Source organism: Protopterus annectens, chromosome 12.part0 (genome assembly GCF_019279795.1).
Source record: "Protopterus annectens isolate FY-2018-M chromosome 12.part0, PAN1.0, whole genome shotgun sequence".
Classification (NCBI taxonomy): domain Eukaryota; kingdom Metazoa; phylum Chordata; order Ceratodontiformes; family Protopteridae; genus Protopterus; species Protopterus annectens.
In genome coordinates this window covers 1066214911-1066236251 of record NC_056746.1, presented here as the reverse complement: position 1 = coordinate 1066236251, position 21341 = coordinate 1066214911, and the positions used below count along the sequence as shown (strand labels likewise).

General features: G+C 35.3%; 1 protein-coding gene across 4 annotated transcripts in view; it reads left to right on the top strand.

The window, feature by feature from the left end:
- MATN4 (matrilin 4) overlaps positions 1–21341 on the top strand; it is a 256812-nt gene that overhangs the window by 210727 nt on the left and 24744 nt on the right. For all 4 annotated transcript variants that reach the window (XM_044090083.1, XM_044090082.1, XM_044090084.1 and 1 more), the window contains exon 13: positions 14398–14502. In XM_044090083.1, the coding sequence (XP_043946018.1) occupies positions 14398–14502 (105 nt within the window). The remainder of the gene's footprint in view (positions 1–14397; positions 14503–21341) is intronic.

Here is a 21341-nt window from a genome sequence, read left to right as displayed (position 1 = left end):
TACTTCTCCTGGCATAGCTGGCAATACCTCACATCATCACAAGTACAATTTAAACTAATTTGGCAAATTATTTATAACTAAAATTGCCATGCTGCAGGAATATTGGTAGAGGTCTCTTAAGCTAAAGGAATAATTAGAATACATTCATAAGAATGCTAAAATTTTGACCCTAAACAGCTACTTTATTTTACTTTGAAAGCAAGGGTACATCTAGGCATGCTTAGCATACTGGAATGACTGCATTTTTTGAGCATATTTTGAAAACTTTATTATTCAAACAGGACAGAATACGTAGAACTGTCTGATGTTTACATTATAGCACTATATAAAACGTGTAAGTATTATTGTACCTGTAAGAATAGCCATTTTATGGTTATAAGTGTCAACAGCTGAAAATAATGTGTCCCTTTTCGGTATGTATGTGGGAAACATTGGGAGTGTTGAGTATATTTTTTAAATGATAGTGAGGTGTTGGGATCAACAATATTAAGTGTAAATACAACTTTCTGACTATGCCGCAGTTTGAAAGTGGTACTTATAGAATCACTTTGGCAAAACTGTTAGGGTATACATCTCATAAAAATGCCACAAATTTCTCAGGAAAAATATCAGCATCTGACATTTGTTTATAATCCTGAATTTTCTTCACATTTGTTTAATTCAACATAATTTTATTATAATGTTCTTAATATAGATTTAAGTTAATGCCATACGTTTAAGCAACAACCCTTACTCCTTTCTGCTGCATCAAATACTAGAAAACAGAACCACACAGGTCTTACAATTACATGAGTTTTTAGACTAACAGGCACCTTTCATCAGGCATTAATAAGCAAATACTAGATACAGTACTTTAATACACATTTGTGTATCAAAAGAGAGGACATGTTTTCATTTCTTTTCTATTGGCTAAAAGAAACACTTAAAAAAACATCAGTCTGCTCACAGTTTTAACATCCTAGGATGTCACTGCTGAAGAGAATAGGTATAAACTGATTTGTAGATGGAAGAAAGTGCTAAGCTAAAAGAAGTCACTTCAATTCCAGCATCTTTTTATGATTATCACATGACTATTAGATAAATGCTTCTGTACTCTGCCTCGTTTCCTGTTCAATGGAATTGTGGACCCCTTCTATAACACATCTCACTTTTTAATAGCAGCAACCATGATCAAATTCCAGTATGTCCCTAGCAAGCTTTATTGCACAGTTTTATATTATTGTACTGTAAGAAACAGATAATTTTATATGCATATCTTTTAATGCACCAAGAGAAGGAAATGCAAGTTCACTTCTAAACTACTACTTGCTCATGGCTCCTGAAAATGAGTCTGCCTTTTTGTTTCCTTTTTATTTGGCTTTTTAGAATGAGAGGATTCACTAGTCTGTCAAGTGCTAAAAGTAAGAATCTGTATCTGGACTAAACTAGTTACAGGAAAGGGGGGAAACAAGTGCAAATGTGGGCTTTTAAATCAGAAAGTTGAGAGAGATGGAAAAACTGCCCAAACGGCCAATAACTACAATTTCTAGGCCAGAACCAGTCCTTATGTGGTAGATAGGTTACCTAGTGCTTACCACTCCCACTGATAAGCTAGAAGGCTTCCCTCCAACACAGAAAGCTTGGGGGGGGCTCAGAAGCTTACATACAGTCCTGGATACAGTAAATCTGAATCTGGACTACACTAATTACAGGAAAGGTATTTTATATATACATATATATATATATATATATATATATATATATATATATATATATATATATACAGAAAAGTAGCTAAAACAGCAGTCAAAACAATTCAAATACAGTGCAAGCTAGCACACTTGAGTATGTAGCAATGTTAGACCAAACAGTTTAAAAAATGCAATTAAATTAAAATGACTAAAAACAATGCAGAAGGAGTCTATTAGGTAGAATGAGGTAAAGAGATGGGACTGGAGGGAGTGTCCCAGATCAAATCTACAGTGGGGGCGAGCAACTGCAAAAACCTCCAAATTTAAACAACAACACAGGAATAGGGAGGATGGGTATGGGAAAACCAACACCTTCAGCAGAGATCTGAAAAACTATACAGTTTATATTTATTTATTTAACTGGAGGAAGGGCACTAATCCCACTGGACCTATTGTGGTCTCAGCCCAGGGATAAACACAATAGATGCACAATATTTTATACATAGTGAATGATAAAACACAATACATACGTGCATGTATTATATAGTGAATATCAAGCCTGGCGTGAGAGTATAAAGAAAAGAGATACATGACATGACATTATATACAGAGGGATTTGCAAAACACAATATATCATTTCATTATATACAAAGTGAGTGTCAGAGTTATCATTCTGAAAGGCTCACAATGAAAAGTGGAGTCAGAGCAATTTATGTAGAAGGAAGTACATTAGGAAGAAATAAGTTATATGACCACAGGGAGAGAGCAGTTGCATTTTATTTGAGTTTTATAATGTGCTTTTATATCTGATTAGAAAAAGGGGTAAAAGGATTGATCTTTAAGAAAAGAATTGAGAGATTCCCACAGTTTGGAACAAAGGTCTGAGAAAGCATGGTTTGTACACTAAAGCCTAAATCTAAGGGGTTTGGAGGAGAAGACCTGATTGGTTAATACTTCGAAGTTTGTGTTTTGGTGCACCTCTGAATAGTCTAGAAGCTGGTAGGGAGAAGTTTAAGCAGCTGAGAGGTGTGTAGAAAATCAGTGCATTGTTTCACAGGTAGCCACTTAACTTTTTCAATGGTTTTGTATTGGTGTTCATTTCTTGAGGACAGAGTGATAAATCTGCATATTGCTTTTGAGATGGTTTGAATGGTAGATGCTTTTAGGTGCAGCAATCAGATGAAGATAATAATCTAGCTGAGCCAGAAATATACCAAGATGCCTTTTCCTATAGCATTCCTACAGGGTCTGGATATAAAAAGGGAGATCCTATTATCCCAGAATAGGAGAGAAAGTTGATTGTGTGTGTGTGTGTGTGTGTGTGTGTGTGTGTGTGTGTGTGTGTGTGTGTGTGTGTGTGTGTGTGTGTAGTCCAATTGGAGATGGAAACTTAGGAAGAGGTCTAATTAAATTCCAAGGTATTTCAGCGTAGTATTGTTTTCGGGTCTACTTCATGATGTTGAAAGCCGACAATATCGAAGCTGATATTGTCAGCACCACAACATCGAAAGCGAAGAACAAATCTCTCTGTAGGGGAGAGATTTCTGTTTACCTCAATGTAGTGCGGTCTTGGAGTTGGAATATTTAAGTAGGGGGGGTGGGGGGGTGCAGGGGGCTTGCCCCCTGCCTACGGTAGTTAGTTTTTATTTTTGTTTGTTTTTTTTTAAACGTTATTCGATGTTTTACTACATCGATCACTAGGGGTCGACTTTTAGTGATTCAATGTAGTAAGATTTCAATAACATGATATAGACGCTTGTTTTCAATAGTGTTATTCAGATGATCGAGGATTTATAGAGGTCTGGAGCTAAAAGTAACCTTTTACCAAGTACCAAAAAGCATTTTTTGTTTTAGAGGACCTAAGCAATAATTGTTTATAACTGATGGATTGACTAAGGGCATGAAGATAAGCTTGAAGTTTGAGTTCAAGAGAGAGATAAGAGAGAGATAATGGTTGCAGTGGAATAGGACTATGTCATCAGCATAAAGCAGGAAAGAAAGATGAAGCAAGTTAAAAAGAAGCTTGTTAATGTAGATAAAAAGGAGAAGACATACCAGAGCAGATCCCTGGGGACACCTTTGTGCAGAGGGATTTATGGAGAGATTGTTGAGTTGAAATTAAATGCAAAGTTATGGTTAGAGAGTTTTTGAACCATAGCAATTTGTTATCACTAATGCCTATTTCAGTGAGATGGTCTAGAAGAATTGATCGACAAGATCAAAAGCTCTGGTGAGGTTGATAAAAAGAGATTCAGTAATTAGGCTTTTGACCATTCCAAGAAGAATTTTGTCAGTGAGTGTCCTGATAGCTGTGGATGTACAGTGACCAGACCAAAAGCCATACTGCTTTTGAGAGGCAAGGTGATATTGGTTGATGTTCAGAGTGTGTTGCAAGGGAATGTGAATTAATTTTTCCAGAATTTCATCCATTATAATTCTGATTCCAAAATGGAATGGTTAATTATAAGGAGTTTTCGGAATATAATGAGGTAAAGCATTTTAGTGTGTTACTATTTACAATTTAGTTTTGAATAAATATAGTCTGATTTATTCAAGATTGTTAGAATATTTTCAAAGGTGATAGCATTTTTTTAGTAAATATCTTTGCCATAGGCCTGCAATTTCTTATTCTACAGATAAGTAACAACTTTTTTGTGTGAATATCTTTGTCATAAGTCTGTAGTTTCTTATTTTAGAGACAAAAGTTTCTATGATGACTTGGTTGACAGTAATTGTATTCGACCTAGTCTAACATTAATATGAACCATGGTGAACCATTCCATATGATCACCTTTCTATATGTAGATATGTAGTTAGCTAATGATTTTTTTTACCAAGAAGCACCTCTCAGGCCAAATTCACTTTTACTTGCTCTTCAGACTAAAGGATCTTTCAGAACACTTGCACTGAATATCTACATATTACAAACATTAGTGTTACAAATCATAAACTGCAATTCATTTTACTGAATATTATGCAAAACGTGGCATAAAACAGCTATTTTAAAGAAAGTGGAATGTTGTGAGGGATGAGGCATATATTTAAAAAGTGAGCTTAGATTATTAATTTACCATAATGGATTCAATTTGGAATTTAAATTGGAGATATCTGATTTTTTGATGATTCTGCCTGGATAATTCAAATTTTTTTATTTATTCTTTTACATATGTCTGTGGCTTATAGACATATTTTATTCCCTTGTCAAACTCTGTACCAAGGCAGTAGTATGTTTTACATGTGTGAGCACTTGTTTTTTTTTTAATCTTGCATGATATATTTTTGTCATTTTAATTAATAAGGCACTAACCTGGTTTGGTTAATTTCAGGCAGCATTTGATTCTAGTTTAAGTTTGTCTTTCTGTATTTTAATTTTTAATGCATTAGAAATACTTGTCTAGCCTCTGATAATAGGCATAACATTGGTCTGTACTTAGCTTATTATTTGCTGTTAGTGGGCAGTTGCAGCTTCTTAATACAGCATCAGTTCTGTTCAGGTTCTTTACTGTGTCTTTTATTGTATCACATACATATATTAACTTTTGTTTTGTCTTCATAGATCACTGACACAATTATTCTGCTCATTGTAGTAATATTTTTACCCATAAAAGTTTTTGAGCTCTTCCATTTAATGATATTTGAGTAAAGTCCTCAAGTTTTCATAGCAATAACTAAAAAACACAGTTTCTTTACAAAAAACATTTTAAGTTAAATTTCTGTTACTATTAAATGTCTGTCTCTTTCTTTTTTGTCATGTTCTACACAGGAATAGAATATATTTTATTATTTTCATGTATGTATTAGCCACTTAAATCCATTAGAAAGAGATGCGTCCTTTCAATAGTGACATAAGATCACTGTCTGGACTTGTTTAGTTTCATGCAGTAGGCTAATGGGAACTGAGGGAATAAGTACAAAATGATGGATGAAAGAAATGAAGAAGTTTTACCCAAACTGCTGTTCAGTATAGATGATTAAGGCTTGTTGTTGTTGTATCTTTCGGCTTTTCCTGGTTAGGGGTCGCCACAGTGGAACTCCGGTCCGCTAATGATTGGCAGTAGATTTTTACGTACCGAGTTGCCAACCCTGACGCACAATCTTCAATGAAGGTACGCCCATTCACGCATGTCTCCACACAGAAGACGCTTTAGCTGAGAATCAAACAGGACAACGTCTTACTGTGAGGCGACAATGCTACCGCAGCACCACCACCGCAGTTTATTACGATTAAGGCTACTAGGTGCTAATGAGGTTTAGACTAATGGAGTGTTCACATTTTGCATTTCCAGTTTGTGTAAAACTTAAAACATTTACCATGTTGCACTCGTGTGATCTGATATGGTCTACATTCCCATAAAAAGCTAATAAATAGTTCTAGTATTAGTTATTCTAATTATTTGAGAAACAAATAAACATTACTCACGTATCCCAGTTTGCAGTTTGCCAAATACTATTGAATGTAACAAATAAACTTTCTTACTAAAAAAGCTTTCCAAAAAAAAAAAAAAGACCACTACAGATGCAATATTTGCTCTGAGAGTGTTGTTGGAGAAATACAGAGAAGGTCAGAAGGAGTTGCATTTTGTCTTTGTGGACTTAGAGAAAGCATATGACAGGGTGCCTAGAGAGGAGTTGTGGTATTGTATGAGGAAGTCGGGAGTGGCAGAGAAGTATGTAAGAGTGGTACAGGATATGTACAAGGGTAGTGTGACATTGGTGAGGACTGCGGTGGGAGTGACAGATACATTTAAGGTGGAGGTGGGATTACATCAAGGATCAGCTCTGAGCCCTTTCTTATTTGCAGTAGTGATGGACAGGTTGACAGATGAGATCAGACAGGAGGCCCGGTGGACTATGATGTTTGCAGATGACATTGTGATATGTAGTGAGAGTAGGGACCAGGTTGAGGAGGCCCTAGAGAGGTGGAGATATGCTTTAGAGAGGAGAGGAATGAAGGTCAGCAGGGCTAAAACAGAATATATGTGTGTAAATGTGAGGGAGGGTAGAGGAATGGTGAGGATGCAGGGAGTAGAGTTGGTAAAGGTGGATGAGTTTAAGTACTTGAGATCAACAGTTCAGAGTAATGGTGAGTGTGAAAGAGAGGTGAAGAAGAGAGTACAGGCAGGGTGGAATGGGTGGAGAAGAATGTCAGGAGTGATTTGTGACAGACGGGTACCAGTAAGAGTGAAAGGGAAGGTCTACAAGAAGGTAGTGAGACCAGCTATGTTATATGGGTTGGAGAAGGTGGCATTGACGAAAAAGCAGGAGTCAGAGCTGGATGTGTCAGAGTTAAATATGTTAAGATTTGCACTGGGTGTGACTAGGATGGACAGGATTAGGAATCAGTATATTAGAGGGTCAGCTCAGGTTGGACAGTTTGAAGACAAAGCAAGAGAGGCGAGATTGCATTGGTTTGGACATGTGCTGAGGAGAGATGCTGGGTTTATTGGGAAAAGGATGCTAAGGATGGAGCTGTCAGGTAAGAGGAAAAGAGGAAGGCCTAAGATAAGGTTTATGGATGTGGTGAGAGAGGACATGGAAAGAGCATAATGCAAAGGACAGGAAGAAATGGAAACAGAAGACTGGCTGCTGTAATTCCCTAATGGGAACAGCCGAAAGAAGATGATGATTAAAAAAGCTTTCCAAATATTCAATATACACTTTATGATATCTAAAATGTGATCCCATTCCATACAATAAATGTCTCCATCCCCAAAAATAAACACCCAAAATTTGAATGTTCTTTTCCTGAGAAATAATATTAAGAAATGGTTTAACAAAACTAAATCACTTACTTTTCTGTGCATTAAAAATTTTATTTCTTGTAATTTGTATTCAAAAACTTTACATGCAAAACATAGAGCTTCTTCTGTATTCACTATCATATTTAATTCATCTGCATAAGTTGTAATTGTTACCTCAGGAACAATATTAACCATTTACTTAAGCAACAAGCAGTGCATTCTGTAATGACTACATTCAGAATTAAACCAAATGTATTCACTAAGACCCCTTCTTAATTGTATTCTGTTTCCTTCAATCTTTATTAACCAATGGTCTAATCCATAAATTCTGATACATGTTTTGTAGGAGAAAAAGTATAGTATCACTTGTATTGTAGCTGTGTAAAATATCCCATACATTTGTATATGCAACTGTGTCAAATGTTTTAGACTCACGGAATGTGATTAATAATCCCATATCACATCTTATACCATCTATAATTTTATGTAAAAGTGTCGTGTAGACCAAATACACCCAAATTAAAAAGTTTAGAAGTCACTTTAATTAATATTGCATGAATAATTTTACAAAGAAAAAATGATAATCAGTATTAATTAAAGTTAATGGCCTCCAATTAGTTATGATATATCATTTTTTTGTAAATAAATTTTAATATTCTTTTACATATTACATCAATGTTTAAGTCATTACTAAGCTATTCATTTAAAAGATGTAAAAAATATTTTCTGAAATAATGGCATGGAAATGCAAAAAAAAAAAAAAAAGTAAAAGGTACACCATCAATACCAGGTGACAATTTTTTAGAAACTTTCTTTAAAGCATTATTTAGTTCTTCTAATGAAAATGGGCCAGAAAGCCATTATCATGCATTCTCTGTTTTGGTAATTCCCATGTTCTGTTTAACATTGTATAACTTTCATACATCTTAAATACTTATTCTTCTACATAATGCAGAATACCATCTTGAGCAATAATATATGAATCATCAGTACTTCCTATACTTCTCATCATACCTTTTTTCTTCTTAATTACTTTACCTAAAAAGGTACCTTTAATGACGCGTCTTTGTTTATACAACAATGTCTTAATCTTGGATTATCTTCTGTTATAGATTGTAATATTCTAAGTAAGGTAAAGTAGAAATATCATTATTTTGTAAAGAATGTGCATATTTTTGTAACACTTTCTATCTTTATTGTATTCTTTATTGTTCTGATTCCAAATCTCTTTAATTTACAATATAAATGTTTCTGTATTTTTCTTGTAACTTATTCGTCAGTCTGTCCAATTGTCACAAAATCCAACTAATGTAAATTGTTGATTCCATAATCTTAAGCTCTCTTCCTTACATTTTAGTGTATAAACACCCATCTCATTTATATACAAAACTTATGTTTTCTTAATTGAACAATTTAAGCTGTATGATCAGAAATATTAACATCAATATAGTGAGAATTTTTATTCCATTTCTGAAAAATATGCAAAATAATCTGTTTCAGTAGTTAACTTTCCTCTCATATAAGTATGTGCTAAACTTGGCACTGAATTGCGTTGCCCAAATTGTCAAACATTGTTAAATTCTTTCACATCTCTATTAACCTTATTTTTTTTTTCTTAAATGATATTTTCAGTCACCAACTAAAACAATATCTATGAACACTAGAAAATGTGACTGCAAAGCTGTAAACAACTTTTCATGCTCTTTCAAACTGGTGGGGTGTATATTACTATAACACGTATCAGTCCTGAAATATATTTAAAATCAGATATAATGACTCTACCAGGAAATGGCATAATAATATGTAATAGCTGTAAACTATGTTTATACAAAGTACTTAAATCACTACATAAATATTTTCTAAATGTCCAGAATACTTTATATCACCATAACACTTCTACTTGATGTTCCCTCAAAGTTCTCAATAAACTGATATCTAACAGACAAAAATATCTGAATGAATAACTGTACAACTTGCTAGTACTGGCAAATATATATTAATAATATTTGCATTAATGGGGAATATGGTTAAAGTATACTTTCTATTTACTTATTTATGTCTTCTTTGCTCTTAATTTCAGTTTTTTTCCTAACATTTTTTCCTATAGTATTAAAAGTACCATCCTTGCCATCACCAATATTAGTACGTAAACCTTCATTACTAGCCAGACCACTTCTAGCGTCATCTTCTGTAGTTCCAGTATTACTTTGGGAGACATGTTCACCCACATTGCCTTCTAGCATCATCTTCTTTAGTTCCAGTATTAATTTGGGAGACATGTTCACCCACATTGCTTTCTAGCATCATCTTCTTTAGTTCCAGTATTACTTTGGGAGTCATGTTCACCCACATTGCTTTCTAGCGCCATCTTCTGTAGTTCCAGTATTACTTTGGGAGTCATGTTCACCCACATTGCTTTCTAGCACCATCTTCTGTAGTTCCAGTATTACTTTGGGAGACATGTTCACCCACATTGCTTTCTAGCGCCATCTTCTGTAGTTCCAGTATTACTTTGGGAGACATGTTCACCCACATTGCTTTCTAGCTTCATCTTCTGTAGTTCCAGTATTAATTTGGGAGTCATGTTCACCCACATTGCTTTCTAGCACCATCTTCTGTAGTTCCAGTATTAGTTTGGGAGACATGTTCACCCACATTGCTTTCTAGTGCCATCTTCTGTAATTCCGGTATTACTTTGGGAGACATGTTCACCCACATTGCTTTCTAGCGCCATCTTCTGTAGTTCCAGTATTATTTTGGGAGACATGTTCACCCACATTGCTTTCTAGCGTCATCTTCTTTAGTTCCAGTATTAATTTGGGAGACATGTTTACCCACATTGCTTTCTAGCGCCATCTTCTGTAGTTCCAGTATTACTTTGGGAGACATGTTCACCCACATTGCTTTCTAGCGCCATCTTCTTTAGTTCCAGTATTACTTTGGGAGACATGTTCACCCACATTGCTTTCTAGCGTCATCTTCTGTAGTTCCAGTATTACTTTGGGAGACATGTTCACCCACATTGTTTTCTAGCGCCATCTTCTGTAGTTCCAGTATTACTTTGGGAGACATGTTCACCCACATTGCTTTCTAGCGCCATCTTCTGTAGTTCCAGTATTACTTTGGGAGACATGTTCACCCACATTGCTTTCTAGCGCCATCTTCTTTAGTTCCAGTATTACTTTGGGAGACATGTTCACCCACATTGCTTTCTAGCGTCATCTTCTGTAGTTCCAGTATTACTTTGGGAGACATGTTCACCCACATTGCTTTCTAGCGCCATCTTCTTTAGTTCCAGTATTACTTTGGGAGACATGTTCACACACATTGCTTTCTAGCATTATCTTCTGTAGTTCCAGTATTACTTTGGGAGACATGTTCACCCACATTGCTTTCTAGCGTTATCTTCTGTAGTTCCAGTATTAATTTGGGAGACATGTTCACCCACATTGCTTTCTAGCACCATCTTCTGTAGTTCCAGTATTACTTTGGGAGTCATGTTCACCCACATTGCTTTCTAGTGCCATCTTCTGTAGTTCCAGTATTACTTTGGGAGTCATGTTCACCCACATTGCTTTCTAGTGCCATCTTCTGCAGTTCCAGTATTACTTTGGGAGACATGTTCACCCACATTGCTTTCTAGCGTCATCTTCTTTAGTTCCAGTATTACTTTGGGAGACATGTTCACCCACATTGCTTTCTAGCGCCATCTTCTGTAGTTCCAGTATTACTTTGGGAGTCATGTTCACCCACATTGCTTTCTAGCACCATCTTCTGTAGTTCCAGTATTACTTTGGGAGTCATGTTCACCCACATTGCTTTCTAGCACCATCTTCTGTAGTTCCAGTATTACTTTGGGAGTCATGTTCACCCACATTGCTTTCTTCACTATTTATGAGAGGTATATTATAAGTACTTTTTGGAAGCTTATTATTATCCTGAGATAATGATACGTTAGGCTGAGGTACTTCTCAATATTTAGAATTTACTGGCAATCAAATCATACAAGCCCTTTACATTTATTACAAAACACTTCGTATGTATTCACAGTTTGTCAAACCTCCTCACTCCGGTTACACTTTTGTGTATTACATTCTTGAATTAAATGCTCATAAGAATTAAAGTAAAAGCAGGTTTTGGGCTAACCTTTGTAATATACATATCCCCTAAAGCCATTGAAATGTACTACACATGGAATACAAACAAAATGTATGTCAGTCATTTTGAGAATTGCCCAGATTTCACAGGCACTGGTCCACAGTTTTCCATCTTCATTCAGTTTTCTAATATCTAATTACAGAATGGTACATGTCTTAAAAGTAAGATTTAATTTGGGCATGGTCTATATCTGCAATAATGAACTACTGGGTGCTATTTAGATTGAACAGACCAACACTGTAATGCACCCTAGGTGTACATACTTTTTTTTTCAAATCACATTTAAGCAAAAAGTCCTCAATTTGTAAAAAAGTCTCAAAAATAATATCACAATAAGCATCTTTACCAACATATATCAATGGACATATTTTATTAATAGAAAGTCCAAGTGCCAATATCACAGTATCCCAAATGTCATACCTGTTAATAGGCAGTTTATTTTTGGAAAATATTCTAACTACAGGTAATCTAGAACAAGATGATACTGGAAAATTCTGTTTAGATATATTTTGCCCTTCTTGAGCAAAAGATTTCAAAGAGCAATGTTCTGCAGTCATACCCAATGCCTTCTCTTCTGCATATGATAAAGAAGTGCAAACTAAATGTACGCACACATCCTGACCTTTATCTTTATATATCCAAGTCTGGAAAGCAGCATCAGCTTCCTCAGTACAATGTTCAACAGCTGCTGGCGAATTAGATTAATTTTCATCAAACATTTCCATCATTTTTTTATCACGTAATCCTCCATGAACTCCACACAGATCAGAATTCTGCAAATGAAATGCAATATTTCTCCTTTCTGTTCCATAACCACCCTACAACCCATCACAATAGAAACCAGAAAAGTGTATTATGAATACCACCTCAGGCCTCCCCTGAAAAGAGACCATTTAGTGGGACAACCCAGTCAACAAAGTGTAAATTAAATAAATTCTTATGAAATGGACCTTTTGTGGCATTTTTTGCTGTCTTTGTTAAAACAGCACATATCAATTTTGAATAATAGTCTGGCATGCCTAAAACATGTTTGTTTCTCAAAGAACAAATAAACTGTCCATTAGCACACCAGCATATTTTGCTGCAATTCTATGGTGTCCTTTAGTTCCACTTCTATTTATACAATTTTTATTTCCTTGTGTCATTTTCTCTTTATTTATAAAAATCTGTTTTGTATGCTTTCACAGCAATTGCTACACATATATTTACCTTTCATTATTCACCTAATTTGCAATACCCATCTAGTCTTCATAGTTCTGTTATTATCTTCCAAAGTACTTTCATACATTATTTGATTTATTTCATGAAACCTAAAATGTTATGTAGTTGTCAAGATATTAGATATTGTTATCTGTGCTAGCATGACTGGCTGAAGTTTTGTAAATAATTGTAAATTATTGTAAATTACCCTGTGTTACATATGCCAGCATGACTAGCTATAATTTTGTAAATAAGTTTATGTCTTTTGATTATCACTCTGATTTATGCAAGATGTTTGAATTTCAAACAGTGTTCTCCTGGCTGACCAAATGTACATGTTTTTTTTTTAAAAAAAGTTCTGAATGTATGTTATGCCAGAGTCAGCTGACCTAAATGTGATGCCATTGTGAGCCAGAGATGGAAGAATAGAGTTTTCTCTGTAGCTGTTTGTTTACTTTTCAAAGTCTGAAATGACAGAGTAGAATTCTCATAGTAGCTTCCTGTTACTTTTAAAAAGCCTAGCCAAGAATTTTTGCCCATGCTCCCACAGTCAGCACCTGTTTTCCCTGTCCAGCAAGGACACAGGTGGGATCTCAGGGGTATATTTTCTGTTTCCAATCCAGTTACCAGGTTCCTCTTAAAGAGTGCTAGAGAGGTACTCTGCTTGACATGGAGAGGGAGCCTATTCCACAGATGGGGGAGACTTTGGGACACAAATCTGCCCCACCAACAAGTTCTATTAATGTCACAGACCAGGTTGAGGCCTTGCGTGCGGGTTGCATGAGTGGATATACAGCAACTCCATCGGGGCTGGGTCTGACATGGCCTTGTATGCCAGACACCGGTCATACAAGGAATACACTGGTCATACAAGGAATACATAATCCAGGAGAATGAGTTTGTATTAGAAGATATTTCAAACACTTTGGCTAAAGAGTCAATTTTCTCAATAAACCTGTAATTCCTTGCTGTCTCACGTGAGTATTTGAATAGCGATCATAGAGTTGAAATGTCTCAAGTATGCATATGTAGATTTAGAGTTCATATATCTAGAGGAAAGGACTTTGTAGTTGTTGTAGTTGTTGTACATATTTTTTAACAGGAATATAGTGAATGAAAGAAATAGATGTTTAGGTAACATTTTCCAGTATTTTAACTAAAGACCTCAAGAGAAGATAAAGATCAGTAGTGTCTATATCTATAACACTGTAAAATTAGTTGTATAGATTTAAGTGGGAGATGCTAATATAGAATTGGGAGGCATTACTCAAGCAGTATAAATATAAAGTCACCTGGGGCGGCATATGTGTGTGGGATAGAAGGTGAGTGAAGTGACCCAGCAATGCGAACAGCACAAACCAATCAGTTTGTACATATGCAATAAAAGGAAACAGAATGGCTACCAAATCCAGAGTCACTGTGCAGGTTAGTAATTTTGACAGGCTAATTTAAAGAAAGTTAACTAACCAATATAGTAATACTTTTGCACATACCTGAGCTAGTATATATTCTGCAGTTGTTTACTTGTAAAAATTACACAGCTGTCATGAGAATTGCTCTGAATGATAGTAATGAATCAGACATAACACTTTCTAAACTATATGTTGTTTTTCTTTTGTCATTTGCAGAGGAAAGCAAAGGTGAAACAGAGATAAAGGACCCCTGTGAATGTGAAAGTCTTGTGCAGTTCCAAACAACCACACTGGAAACATTAGGAAAACTCACTTCTAGACATATCCTTTTACATCACAATTATGCTCACTTTGAAAAGTTAAAGATGTACATTTCATATCTCTATATCTTATATGCAGAGTTTTATTACATAATATTTTTAGATTTTTGTGCAAATTCATAGGGATGGAAAGTATAAAACATATGAATGTATCTGCAGTAAAAGGGGCACCCTGTTTTTCTTGTTCATTTTTTGTTCCTTACAAAATACTCCCCCCTGTAGGACTGAATGTTATAACATACACCTTTGACCAGACTATGTAGAATGGAAAAGGTAGATATTTGTTTGCTGGTGATTTATTCGTGAAGACTGACGTAACAAGTATGAGATCTGGTGTGTGGTAGTGTGGTATAAGGACAACCAGATACACTGAGGTGGACAGGTGACTAGCCAATAGGCTAAGGAAATGGAGAAGAAGAAGAAGACAGAGTGTTTCGATTAACAGTTTAACTCTGTCATTGTTTGAGGTGCACTATTTTCAGTCATGGAAGAAACTGCTTAATGATGTGGTTGTAAGAAGTGGTTTGCATCAGTATATTGAATTCTAACCCACACCTGAACCATGTATATCTCACAGCAATGTTTCTTATCCATATGGAAGTAAAGGTATGACATTGGTTTCAAAGTATGTTTTCAGTAGTGGTGAATACAAAATGGGGGATTAGTGTTAAAAAAATAACATAATTGAAGCCACTGTAAGTGAATCCAGCCCTACAAGACTGTCACATCAAAATGTGTTTCTGTTACCTGTAAATGGACTCTGAGATGTTTTAGAATTACTTTTGTCTTAGGATGGGAGAATGGCTACACATTAGACAGGTGAAGAAGGCAGTGAACGGATGGCTTGACTTCAGCTTGCAAGAGAATGTAGAAGGGACTAAAGACAGGGGTTTCCCATAAGATGACAGAGGGGGGAAGAAGAAAAGAAGTTGTAGGATCGTATGAAAGGGAGAGAGAAATATGGACAAACTGGACCAACATGCGGGAAAGATTAGATCTTGAGGAAAGGAGATGGTTAGACTATCATTTCTGGGAAGATTTGTGTGATGCATGTGGAAAACACATAAGAGTTGCACTTCTGCAATATATGCAGATGAGAATGGTACGTAGATTGTACAAAACTCCAGCCAAGCTTAAAATTAAAGTACTACTGGATAATGACAGTTGTTGGATATATGAAATTCAGAGTGCAGCTAATATAAATATGTGGATTGTATATGTGGAGTTAAAAAATATCTGTAGCAATTTAGAGAAAGAATGGAATAGGGTGATATGATGTGAGTTGGGAGTATCAGGGGAGCTGTGCATATATTGACTTGAGGGCAAATTGAGACTGCTCAATCTGATTCACTGGTGAAACTGTATCTATTCTTTTGAGGGGAAAAGGGGAAAATGTAACTTACCATACAGAAGCAAACAGGACATGTGGATAATTTAATATTCAGAAGATGAACCTAGGAGATGTGGAAATTAGTGTAGACAGTCAGATTTAAAACACCATTTATTTATTTATTTGGCATTTGTTAACCGGGATAGTCCATCTGAACAGTGGCGGCCCGGGGAGAAAAGCTCCACAGTACAAGTAAGCAAGAAAAAATTACAAAAATTGAAGTTGAATACAATATACAATAAAACAGTTAAGCAAATGTAGATAAATAGAATGAGCAGAAAGTTTCCTAACTCTTTTACAACAGACAGGTTAAAACTGGCTGGTATTACTATGTTAAGTGAAGATAATTCCGTGTGTGCCCGTTTGTATGGCACAGGAGAATATACGATAAAGCTTTACATTGATATGTTGTACATTAAGACTGCATAACTGTTTTGTGTAATAATTTTGTTTTTGATTGCTGTAAAATGAGATTATATAGACCAGCTGTCATTTGAAATTTATTATCAAAGTCATACAATAGGCAGGGTAATGAAGTAAATAAAGATGAGACATCGCCGCTTCCAACCTACTTATTAAAAAGAATGGAATTTAAGGAATGGGTAGTGGAAATTATCTGGGAGCTATCAGGGGAAATAGAAAGTACTCCAGAAGTTATAGCCACTGAGTGAGATAAAATGAAAGTGCAGTTTAAACATATGGTAGAAATAAAAGTAAAATAGATATGGTTAAGAAGTAACAAGAATTATTTAGAGGGGCTGACAAAGGTTAAAGTATTACAAAATAAGGGGAATCTGACAGAAAAATAAGAAGCACAATTCCGAGTGCTAAAGGGAAAATAAGGGAGTACCTGGTTAATATGCATTGGTTCAGTAAGATTGCTGTTAAGCAACAGTTGCTTCATAACAATTCCTCCGCACAAAAAATGTTGGCACAATGAATTAGGCAACAGACAGTAGAAAGGGTTGTTGCCAAACCTAGGCAGCCTATAACAAGAAAAATAACTAGAGTTCCTGTAGAGGTATTAGAGATATTTTGGAAATTTTATGAAAATTTAAATAAAGCAGAGAAATGGGGAAATCAAGAGATCAAGAAAGAGCACAACAGGAAATATTTATGGAAGACTTAAATATGCCAGGGTTAGAAGTAGATGAGGCTCAACATTTAACAATTAATACAGGAGGAGATGAGAAAAAAATAGTGATGTATAACCAATCTGCAGGAAAGTTTCCAGGAATATTTGGTAGTTCAGTGGAAGTCTGTAAGCTAGGAACCAAGAAAGTGATAAAGATCTGGAAGGTTTTATTTAACAGTATTTTAAAAGGAAGGAGAGCACCAACATCCTGGAAAAAAAGCTGTGGAAGCTGTAATACCTAAAGATGGTAAACAGCCATCATATACAGCTTCATATAGGCCTATTTAAATTTTAAACCATGATTATAAACTATTTATATCTATAATGGCTACAAATAATGGCAAAGGTGTTATCAGAATTGATAGATATGGATCAATGTGGTTTTGTGGAGGGGACACAAACATTTGACAACATGACAACATTAACAGAAAAGTGATGATCCAGAGGGAATCAAAATATAAGAAAATACAGATGTTGTTGGCTGGGTCTTGATGCAGAAAAGGCATTCTACAGAGTAAGCTCGGACTTTATGAGTAGGGCAATGGAAGTATTTGCATTTCCTGATACCATGATAAGGTTAATTAGCGTGATATATGAGGGACTGGGTAATGAGTTGAAAGACTTTAACTATTCCCAACAGAATACTCTGTCAGGAATACAGGGGTGAGCAAATGAGTAACTAAGGAAATGATTTTTGAGGTAGGATACAGGATCTGAATTGCCTAGACATAGTAAGACCTTACTAAGTTTAATTCTGGTGGCTGCCAAAAAAGTAGTTACTAGAAAATGGAAATCAAAATCTAAACTAACCATACTTGAAGTAGTGAATATTTAACAGAGATAAAAGAACAGGAAGTGGGATCTTTAGAAAAGGGTAGGAGTAAATTACATAGACAAAAATGGAATTGTGGGAACAATACATGCAGCAAAAATGTTTTGGAGGAGGAATGACATTTAAGAGAAAGCAGGAATTGAATGACTTATGTAATGTTGGTTTGATTATATTATATAGAGTAATACATGTAATGTATAATATAGCTTGTTAATATGGTCTGATTACTTTTATGATACAAACTAATGACAGTGTCGTAACATTAGTGGTACCACTGTTGTGCTGTACCTAATATGCTCTCAGACTGCAGGACAATTTTGAAATGGACTAAAATTCTAATTGTACTTCTGAATGATGTCACTTCCTTTCAGAAATGGGCTTACTGCTTTATTTTAGTACAACATGCCACTTGCTTGTGTTTTGACAAGAATATGCAAGAAGTTAAATATGAACTATTAATTAAAAATACAGATGAAGTGTGAATATTTAAAAGCGGGTATTTTACATAATGGGACATACAGAGGGATCATGACATCAAATCTGTATAACTCACTCAGGAGCTAGTTAAGCACCTGCTTTCTTGTAATTAATAATGTTAAACTAGTTAAACCTTAGCGACATCTCCAGGCATTTCTCTAGGATCATCCTACTGATACCTATTCATATTTGCATTCATAATTAAAAAACATGCTACATACAAGCTATTGAAAGATTTAATCTTAAAAAGCTTACAAGGCATAATTGCATTAATACTCAACCTCTGTCTAGAACAGCTTAAGAGATATTAAAAGTTGCTCATGTGCTATTTATTTACATTGTCGTCATTTTCATATTTCTCTAAATATTTTGACAACTGAGTTTCAAAGACAGAACTGCTTAGCGTTGTTTGAAAGCTCAGTGATGAACACAAAATAATTTGTGTGTAACCTGAATTTTTACTGAGAAATTGTAGATTATTTTCAAAACATCACAACTATTTATGCATATTATGTTATTGTGCTGTATAAATCCAGTTTAAGATCTGGAATTTAATAGATGTAACCACTGCAAAGATAAATCTGTGCCAAACAGTTTGCTAGTTACAATTCTTTAGTAACACTTATGGATCTGGACATATGTAAATGTGTTTGAACTGTTAAGGGTGCAACTTGAATTTGTCAAAAGGATCAGAATGCAACTATTGGAACAAACTGTGGACCTCCAGTGGAGGTACAGTACAAACTATTAGCGTCTTATCCATGGAACAAGATACGCACAAAACTGATGCAGTTTCAGCTCATAAGATCAGCACTAGCATATAACAGAAATCACTTAGTCTGCTTGCCTTTGTTGAAATCCAGCCATTCACTTATCAGTGAAGTTGCAATAAGAGTCACAGAAACACCTATAAAGGTACAGATAGCCTTTCCTCCCTGCAAACTATCCATTAATACTAAAGATGAATTACTCTTTATATCTGCCCTTGCTTTATTGAAAGATTTTTTTTTTGCTTCTCATTAATTTGTGTATATGGAAAACTCTTAACAGATTCATATTTTGCATTATTTTTGTTAGATCATTAACAGTTGTGCTTCATTGTATTTTTTTTCTTGTCTGCCAACTCTCAGCACCCCCAGACAGTGGTGAGACCATCAGGTAGGAAATCATCAGAGGCATTGTGCCTTGGATCTTATCACTTCCCTGATGCATATTCAGTAACAATTAAGAGGTGGGTATGCAAAGGATGTAAGTTGGACTGTTACAGCCATAAGTGTGATAAGCCTGCAATCAGCCATACCCCCTTAGAAGAAGAGGTATCCCACAGGGTCTCTGGTCTCATCAGAGAACATTAATGATATGTACTGTAATAAGCAGGGGCAAGGTCTCAAGATCCACCCCACTGCAAGGCAATTAACATGCGAGGGTGACTGGCCTACCCACCGATCTCCCACATCAAAATAAGCTTCATAATGTACAGCCAAAGATCAGAGTTATACTCCATGGCTTCTTAGGAGGATTTCACTCACCTAAGACTAAGCCCTGTACCTTCCATTGTAACCTTAACAGTAATTGAAACTTGTCCAAAATTATATATTCGTATACACACATACACACACACACACACACACACACACACACACACACACACACACACACACACACACACACTATTTCCAGAACAGGGCAGTAAGTGATAATTTTCTTGTATCAACGCCCTCTCCCCCAGTTCACAGTAATCTTCTCACCAGCCAGACTACTCCAGCAAATTAAGGACACAAAGTACTATTTACCTTAAAATAAGCCATCCTTTAACTATATTAATGGCACTGTTTTGCTCTGAGCATTCACTCCCCAACTGATAAATATCATACACTAGACAGTATACCAGATTTAGTATACATGCCCTTACACTAACAAACAAATCCCTTTCCACAATAATTTAAATCTGAAAAAGAATTAAACTTTTCACTTTAATAAACAAAATAATGCATTTCATTAGAAAACTAAACATACAAACAGGAATAATCTTGCACAAGAAATTTAAAATAACAGTTATGATCTGACAGATGACACAGAGCAAACTCCAGCTAGTCAAAATTCAAGCTAATTTTAACAAAACGTATACATTCTTTGTCTCTTTGTGTGTGCTGCAGCAGGAAAATCCAGCATCCCTGAAGCTCACACCCTATCTCTATTTAAGGCGAAAGTAACTTCCGACTGAGAAATACACACCACGTAATCACCAGTAAGTGCACCAACCTCTTCTTTGTGTAAAAAACGGAATTTATCCCACACACACTGAGCCGTACAAGACCTTAAAAAACATAAAATAGCTCTGACAAACAGTGTAGTGTTAAACGCTTTCACCCACTACAATGTGGGCTTCTTCAGAACACTAGAACACTGAGCAAACACTTCTTTTGTTTAAAATTTGGTGCCGTGATTGCATCAATCAGGCATTTAAAGCTATACGCAAATTATATACATAATGCAACCTTGTAACATATACCAATGGATATGTGAACTTGTACATCCTTTTTAACTATAATTTACTCTTCATAATATGTAAGTTGGCTAAACTAGCACAAAAACATAAACATACACAGCTAATGATTCGATCGCTGTTCATAATGTGTGCTGTCATAAGATGTCGAATTTTCTAAATCTTGAAAATATATATGTAAAATGTGTTAACATACCAAATAATAAATCTAAATATATTGAATATGTTTATATTATGTTACTGTTACATTGTTCCTACATGCAATGTATGCATAATGGTGAAAAACTCGTGCAGGGACTGAACCCTCCCAAAAAACATTTTCCAAATACTAAATGTTGTGGTAGATGTTATGCATAAGCAATGTGAACACTGCAATTCACATGATATAAATTTTTAGTATATCTCTAAAATTGGTTTGCAGGAAATAAAATCATTAAGTCCTGGTGGATTTGTAGCATCTAGATATAATTGCCACCACGTTTCCCTGAACGCCAGCAATG